General features: G+C 47.0%; 1 protein-coding gene across 1 annotated transcript; it reads right to left on the bottom strand.

The window, feature by feature from the left end:
• Positions 1 to 1,240: 1,240 nt before the first annotated feature.
• On the bottom strand, positions 1,241 to 4,433 carry PIG-Z (phosphatidylinositol glycan anchor biosynthesis class Z). Its single transcript, XM_089586758.1, has 2 exons — positions 4,185 to 4,433; positions 1,241 to 3,868 (listed from the first exon to the last, which is right to left on the bottom strand). The coding sequence occupies exons 1-2, from the start codon at positions 4,330 to 4,332 to the stop codon at positions 2,307 to 2,309; spliced, it is 1,710 nt and encodes a 569-aa protein (XP_089442884.1). The 5' UTR covers positions 4,333 to 4,433; the 3' UTR covers positions 1,241 to 2,306.
• Positions 4,434 to 8,633: the final 4,200 nt, after the last annotated feature.

Genomic DNA, 8,633 nt, shown 5'->3' with positions numbered 1-8,633 from the left:
CGTGAACAGCAAAGAGTGCGAGAGAGGTTTGGTTTGGCTTCCAAGGGAAATTCAGTTTTCTGCGATGCCCGTCGTCCAGAACTAATTCACTCCTAGCGCACATATTGTGGCCCTTCTGTACTAGTTACCCCCGCCGGCTCCAGCAATACAGTGGGCCTATGCCAGAATGTCACAGGAAACTCTATAGTGTTGTGGCTTGTTTACTGCTAATACTACCGGAATGCCTAAAAGGGGCAAGCATATCAACTATATCCTACTGCTACTAGCTCAGCTTAGCAATAGACTATGTTTCTCTATACTTCCATTTTGACTGAAAGGTGGCTGTTATACGAACCAATGCTTTGCAAATTTTGGGGAAAGTGAACTGGGAATTTGACTTGACCATGCTACTGGCATATGAACGCATGTCGGTAGAAACGCTAAAGAATATCATGCCATGATGAGAACCATGACTGATGGCAATGACTGACCACTGTAACGGCGATTCTCCACGAGTTCGCTTTGGAGTTCCAAATTAGGCCACAATGCACTAACCTACATAAGTTCTAAGCCGTTGCTTCAGTTGTAGCATGTTGATAACTTCGCTTATTCATTCAGCAGGCTGCATTCGCTGCTACTGCATTTTACGTTAATCTACTTAATTGCAGAATGCCTTGCTTCCTTCAACTGTTTCACCTGTCAATGGAAGTGCTGTTGAGTTGTTGGAAGTGCTGCAGCCATACGGCTACAAAGGAAAGCTGTACAGCTTTCTCAGAAACTTCGTAGTAAAAGAAAAATTCGTCCTGGTCCGGGGTTCGAACCCAGGACCACCGCTACACCGGAGCAGTCGCTCTACCAATTGAGCTAACCAGGACGGCAAGCTTATGGTAGGACGAGAGTGAATTGATCAAAAACTCGAAGTGGGAACTGTGTTGGTCAAATGTTTAGGGGAATCCCCCAAGGTGGAGTAGATTTGTAATAAGGGAGTAATTACTCATTGGCATCCACCCGAGCGCAGCCATCCTACCATAAGCTACCATAAGCTTGCCCACCATAACCTACCATACCATAAGCTTGCCGTCCTGGTTAGCTCAATTGGTAGAGTGACTGCTCCGGTGTAGCGGTGGTCCTGGGTTCGAACCCCGGACCAGAACGAATTTTTCTTTAACTACGAAGTTTCTGAGAAAGCTGTACAGCTTTCCTTTGTAGCCGTATGGCTGCGCTCGGGTGGATGCCAATGAGTAATTACTCCCTTATTACAAATCTACTCCACCTTGGGGGATTCCCCTAAACATTTGACCAGTTGCAACATTTGTGCACCTAATTATATATGTATTATATATGTAGATCACGGCTAGTTTCTATTCTCAAATATGCATGACAACAGTTTAGCCCAGTGGTCTGGCAGTCATGAACTAGATATTAGTTAATGCAGACAGGAATGTTCATCAGTGCTCATTTCAACAAATGTTACTAGACAGCCTAGAGTAGTAAAGAAACAAATGTGGCCATCGTTGGGTGTACCTAGTTTAGTTCTTCCATGGAAATAGGTGAATGTGGACGCTGATAATTTTGGCAAACCAGTATCTCGACATGATGTCAAAACACTTATGCATACAAATGGAGAGCTTGAGTAATTAGGTATATGTCCTGAAGTGAAGCGATATCTCAGAACTGTGATAACTATGACAGGACTACAGCCTTTTGGTGTGTGTGGCATGCAGTAAACTAGTACAGAAATACTACATACTGCATATCCTACACAGTTACATCAGCAGTACTTAACGCAACATCTGGTATCTTAAAAGAAACTTTGAAGGTCAAAATTAGCTACACTTTCGTTTTGAGTAAGGAAACGTTTTGGTCCTTAGCACAACTGGTTACCACTGCCAGTGATCTGTATTTACACTCCCACAGAATCAGACAAAAATGATAGTTTGGAGGAACAGAAAGCACAACTGGCCTACTTTGGTCATAGCTGCCTGTGTGACTACTTGTTCGGTGGTTAACAAACACTCCTTCATGTGTGCTGGTGCATGAAAACATTAAATTAAAGATCAGGCAACAAGAAACGATACTGCACAGAGCATTCCAAGAAACCTCAGTCAGGCTGGGAAAAACGAAATGTGCAACAATGCACACCCACACACAAACTCGCAGTAGCACACAGTGGATTTTTCAGACTCAGTTTCACACTCCACCAAGTGCGAAAATGAGCACACGTTTCGGAAGTTGTAGTGTTAGCTTCCTCATCACAACACATCACTTCAAAACATCAAATGTCTAGCAAAACAAAACGTCAACAACACCTTGCCATCACAGCATGCCTACAACTGCACCAGATACACTGTCAATGAGAAGGCTTTGCGAAGATCGGACAGGGACACAGCACCACGGGAATAGTCCGCATAGGTGAATTCTGGAAGGTGTTCACCACTGAAGTGAAGCCCACAGGTGAATTGTTTCTGCAGGCGAAATTTCTGCAGTTCCGCTACAGAGTTCACAACTGATGTTGGAGCAACGAGGTACTTCCGGACTCTCCGATGATTTTCTCCGAGGTGATGCATCAGATGTTGCCCACTGAGACTTCTGCCCATCATGTCGACAATTTCAACCCCAGCACTGTCCTTCTTCACTGCCAACAAGTGTCGGGGCGGCATGTATGTGTGGGCAAACACGACCGTTGCGTTTTCATTATCTTGCGCGTGCAAGGCGAGACGGTGCTGGAGACGCAGCAAACAGGGAACCAAGCCACCCTGGTGGAAGAAGCCGAAGAAAAGCAAACAGGCAAGGTTTGCAGCAGTCCAGACAGCAACGAGTTTCGTCGAGAAGTAACGCTGACCCAGAAGAACCGCGGGTACCAACAAGGGCACCAGAAAACGGGGTTCCTGGTGCTTCAAGAGTGACAGGGTGAATATTGGCAGTAACATCGTGCAACCAAAAAGAACGTCCAATGTTTTTGAGACTGGGAGAGATTCGGGACCTCCCAGCCGCAAAATAGAAGACATGTTACTGTACAGGATCTTAGCAGATGCCCAGAGAGCGACGACTCCGAGGACATTGTAGAGAAGCGGGACGTTGAGAACGAGATGTAGGTAATAGGGATGGCTTCCGTGAGACTCGAGGTTTTTCACATTGAGATTGTAGCGGATGAAATTTAGGGGTGTTACAACAAGTTGCAGTGAGCCAGGGTCTTCCAGAATCCTCCTTGAAAAAGCTTCAGGATGAAAGTAGCACGTGTCGGCAATGACAAGGGATGCGGAAAACACGAGAAACAGTGAGGCAAGCTTAGACACACGCTTCACAAGTTGTAGCGCTATTAATGCATTGCTGCGGCGCTTCTTGGTTTTAACAATGCAGGCAACCCTGCTGAACAGCCAGAAAATAACGGCTGGTAGGGCGAAGCAAAAGTTACTGGGCCGATTAAATGTTCCGAGGCACAGAAGCGCGGCGATTACGGTGTAGCTTCGTGACACCTTCACTTGGGTGTCCTTGAGTTTGAGTTGGTCACCTTGGATGACGTTTTTGACACACAGCAACAGGAGCGCCAGCAGCCAGGATTCGACGGAGTTGCTGAATGTCCTTGTGTAAAACACTAGCGCCACGTAGGAGCTGGCGAATAGTCCGAGACTCTTGATGCGCCTTGAAGGTGCTGAAAGATGGTACACTGCATAATCGCAGGCAAATGAGGCAAGGCAAGCAAACAGCCTTGGAACCACCAGGAGCATGTAAGGCGAGGATACAGTCCCAGGGGCTCCAATGCAGGACCATATGCACTTCAGAATCCACAGAGGTAAACCAGCAGTCACGTAGATGACTGCTGCACTGCGGATGGGGTGCAGACTAGTGAACTCCCACGTTCGATGAACCTTGATCCCAAACAAGTCGCCTGCGAACAAAAACGATTTCTCTGAGACCGCTGACAAATACAACTGTACTGAGCAGCAGCCCAGATGAAGCAAAAAGAAAACAAAACAATGCGTTCCATGCTTACTGTCACTTCTGATGCCAACAAGACAACTATGCGGTAAAGTGTAGCGGAAGCTATCCGACTCACAGTAAAAAGCGTTCGATCGAGAAACCGATAGCTCGCAGTGTCATAACTAAGGAAGCACTTAGCCAGGCACTGTAGACAATGATCAAGGTACTAAAGCTTTAAACGCTATGAAGATAACGCTAAACTTGCCACAAAAGCGTTTATTTACCTGCGACGACTTCGGTGCTTTGGAAGAACTCGTCGGGGTGTATGTAGCCAGTTTGCGGTGCAAAGACCAGCGCAATTCGTAGCAAGGCAAGAGCGATCCACACAGCACCGACCTGCTGGTAAATGTGAGCCACGAACGACATCCCCATTTTGACGAGCAATGATTGACTTATCAGGCGTTGGGCGTCATCCTTTTTGAGCGCAAAGCGTCCACCCGCGCTGCGTCGCAGAAGAGCTGAAACACAAAGCGCCCGCGAGAGGCGCATATATCGGAGCGCTTCGACCACATATCAAAATAATAAAGCATAAAACGTAAAAATTAAATTAAAACAAGAACAACCAAATATAATCAAAATAAAAAGCAAGAAAAACACCACGGTGCCATCTCATTCAACAAAGGCACCAACAAAATTTATCTGTCTATCTGGCTAAAAAAAAAAAAAAACGCGCCATATTTGAATTTATTCAAATTCGGTGAAGGCACGCGTCTGCCTCCGTCGGCCTTTTCTTACCTTATCGGAGTTGGCTGCAGGCATGGAGGAAGAAAAAAAAAAGTTTTCTTTCCTCCATGGCTGCAGGCGTCGGGCAGTTATTCAAATGGAAATGGCTCATACCCACTTGGGTCAGCCAACTCAAAGCATGTACATCTTTGAGAAGATTGCCAGAACGGGTTTCGAGTGTCGTTTGTGTGGCTTATGGACTGTATTTATAAATTAAACCGCGCTGTTACTACTCTGACTGGTGCGCAAAACGGTGCATAAACTCTGTCGGAAAGCCATCCCAACGCTGCGAAGATGCGGCGCTGATTCAGAGGGCAGGTGTGACTAATGGAGAACGGTTGTGGAGACTAAAGTGCTGCAAGGCGAAAGCCTTTCCTGGCGCACTGTTTGGCATTGACTACGAGACGGTTTGTGCTGTACTAGTGCTTTATTTGACTACACCCTTTGACTACACATTACAACTACACACTTTGATTGTCGACTTTGACTGCTTCTTTAGCACGACTTTCTCTCTGCTTCGATGAGTTCGGTTTAATCCATGGCTCCGTTCGCAGCAATGATGTATGTAATGTGGTAACCCATGGACGCTTTGCGTCACCTGTCGGAGCTGAAGACAACTATTTTTTATTAGTTGTTGTTTTCTCTAAAAGGGGGCGCTAGGCATCAGTAGGTGACCTCATTACTTCGAATTCGCACACTCTGACGTCATAACCATTTCGACCAACCGAAAAGCGTGACACTTCTGCTGACGACCTTCTGTCAACAACATAGAGTTTCTTACTATTACCTAGAGGGAAAGCTGGCAGCGCTGCACTTCAGCCACCATGGACGCCCAAAGCATCATGGGGCGGTGAGCTACTTGTTGCGGCACAGTCGTAATTTTTTGGGAACATGGAGTGGTACTACTAAGACGTTTCATTTTGAAAACGCTGTTCGTGTGTGGGCAGACGACTTTCGCGCGAACGCAGTGAGCAAAACCCATAGTAGTGAAAACGCGACGACACACGACGCCAATAAAAGGTTTCACTTTTCCGAAATGTCATTAAAAAACCTCTTATAGTATTTAAGCAACAACATCTTTTTTGAAAACATATTTACTTTTAAAAGTGCACCTGTTAATTACGAAATATTAGTTTTTATAGTGTTCACTACTTGGCCAATAGGAGAGCGAGTCGTCTCTTATTTTGGGCAAACTTTGCACTTAAATGCTTTTCTGCTCGTTTGTTGCAATCATTAGACAAAATATTGAATGTTAGGACGTTTGTAGTTATCAAACAGCTTTATTTCTTGATTATTTTTTGGCCAGAAGTTGCAGTTCCGCAACAAGTAGCTCACCGCCCCATGATGCTTTGAGCGCCCATGGTGGCTGAAGTGGTCTCGAGGGGTCGCCATGCAAACTCCCATAGACGAGCTGCCAGCTTTCCCTCTAGGTAATAGTAAGAAACTCTATGGTCAACAACGATGAGGCATTAAAGGGACTATGCAATGAATCAAAAGTGACTTGTAAATGTTTTCAATACTTAGAAATGATATTAAGAAGCATTCACACCAAGTATGAGTCTTCGGAACTGAGCCGGCAATTATGAATTTTTAAAAACCGCGTTTTTTAAAATTCGCGGCTCGATTGGTGTCTTCGTAGTGACCGATTTTGAAAGGAAAATCGGGAAAATAGACGTCACTAGTCCCGTGAAGTCGGCAGGCCACCCCACGCAGTCATTCGCTGGAGCCACGGCAGCCACGACGTCACGGGCACGCTTCCGGTAGCCGTGAAAATCGTCTGCTCGAGCCGCCGCGCGACCCCCTCGGGCAGCGTATTGCCAAACCATATCCCGTAGACGCACTCGAGCAGACGACGCCCAGGAGTGCGATCACGTGACATCACGCCACTTCCGTCGGCTGAAGCAGCGCTGGCGGCGCCTAGCGTTTGCAAAGCGACTCTAGAGAAGTTTCGGTTTTGGTTTCATGCAGGGACTCGATTCACGCGCACTGCCTCGGCCCTCGTCGCATTTTTTGATTTTGTCGTTGCGCGAGGGTGCGCCCAGCTTTTTTTTTTCCTCTTTGTGTGCAACGCGGCGCTTTGTACTCGATTCAAACGCACTGCCTGGGTTCTCGTCGCGTTTTTTTTTGTTGTTCTCTTTACGCGACGTCATTGCACAGCTTTTTTCTCTTTTTGCGTGCAGCTTGAGCGAGCTCAGGCTCAGCACAGAGGAAAACCACATCCGCTGGTGTCCGTGCAACGTATACCAGTGGATGCAGTGATACGTACAGGTGCCGTCAAAAGTACATGGAAGGCAATATTAACACAAAAATTTAATAATTACGCCCCCCCCCCCCCCCCTTAATTCATGCATCCTTGAATACATATGTGCAGACTAATTGTGGTTGCGCGAATTGCACTGTCCACCAACAAACATGGATCATTATGCTTTAGATTGAAATAAATTAATTTTTTTGACAAAGTCGCCTTCCATTTACTTTTAACGGCGACTGTACATACCTTTTCTTTTCCGCAGGCTTTCTAGGGGGCATGAGGTCGGCGCCGATAGTCAAGCGAGATGTTGTCAACTCTCTTTGATGAATATAAACGCTGTTAAAGTAGTTAGCTTGTTTTTTCCGGGCATCACGCGTCTGATATTTGCTCCTATAGCGCCCGTTGTGCAGCATGTGCTACTATTTAGTTTTTTGCTGCCTTCAGTCAGCGCCTGAACTCTGTAGTGCTTTAGCACAATGAAAATGAACGTGTAACCCTGTTTTTATAACATGCACATGTTGAACCCTTTTTCTGGAAACATGCACCAACTAGCCACCTGTTGGAGACGGAGGGGTCCTGGAGTTGACTGACTCGTTCAGCCCCGCAGGTCCCAGCTCCGAAGAACGATGTCGAACTCAGATATGGAGGAAACTGTACATAAGGTTTATTGTACATATTTACAGACGAGATGGGAGTGTGGTGGTTACAAAACAACACCCCATTAAATGCCCTTCGTATTCCCGAGATCTCTGACTAGGGAATAAAGTTCGGAAAACGTTCTCCAGTCAGGTGGACAGTTGTGGGCGCTGGCGGTACCACCCACGTCAAGGGGCGGTGCTGAACTCTCCCGCAGCTCGGTCGATGGGAAAGGGGAAAGCCAGCAGACCTCGAACACTGTCGTGTCGAATTGGCAGGTGCAGCACCTCCGTGGGAAAGGAAGGCCACGCCGTTTCCCAGCCGGTGGACAGGGGGAAAGACACGTCATCGAAGGCTGTCGTGTCGATTCAGCACTGTATTGAGATCGGTGCCCCCTGGGAAAGTAAGTGCGCTGCGTTTCCCAGCAGGTGAATGAGGGGCCTTGTATGCCCCCGCCTGATGTCCGAAACGCAGGACCTCAGTCAATGTAGCAGTCGCCTTTCAAGTAAAATCAACAGCGTGACCTTTCACGGCGTCACTCCGTCCGGCGACCCGTGGGCAGACTTGGCCACCTGACGCCGCCGCCGTTGTTCCCCGCGGCACCTTTGTTGCATGACTCACGTCTTACTGGAATTCCTCCCAGGCCTGTGTTCGCCGATCTTAACATACCCAACAAGTATCACTAAGGTAATAATAGTTGAGAAGCTAGCTGCACAAGACTTCATTTTCGAAGAATGCCTGACATGCAGTGCGAAAAGAAACGACTGAACGCACGAATGAGCTGAAAACTGGAAAGCGTTAAGTTTAGTACGCATATGTCGATCAAATGATATGTCGCCAGTCGGATTATGCAAGCAGTAGAATGTTCTGCAGTCTTGCGCACTGTTTTCCAGAGAAATTCGCAACTACACGCCTACCAGGTGGACTTCACCACATAATGCATGCACCCTTGTAGGGTAGATTCACCGCATGGCAGCAGTGTCGTGAGGAAAGTGGGCACGTCAGAATGACAAGACCATGACTCATTTTATCACCAGGAAATGTTAAGCAAATCAGTGTACTA

The sequence above is a fragment of the Amblyomma mixtum genome, chromosome 4 (genome assembly GCF_055824585.1).
Source record: "Amblyomma mixtum isolate Tamu chromosome 4, ASM5582458v1, whole genome shotgun sequence".
In the NCBI taxonomy this organism is placed as follows: Eukaryota; Metazoa; Arthropoda; class Arachnida; order Ixodida; family Ixodidae; genus Amblyomma; species Amblyomma mixtum.
Note: the sequence above shows the minus strand (reverse complement) of the source record. Positions and strands in the feature narration are given on the sequence as shown.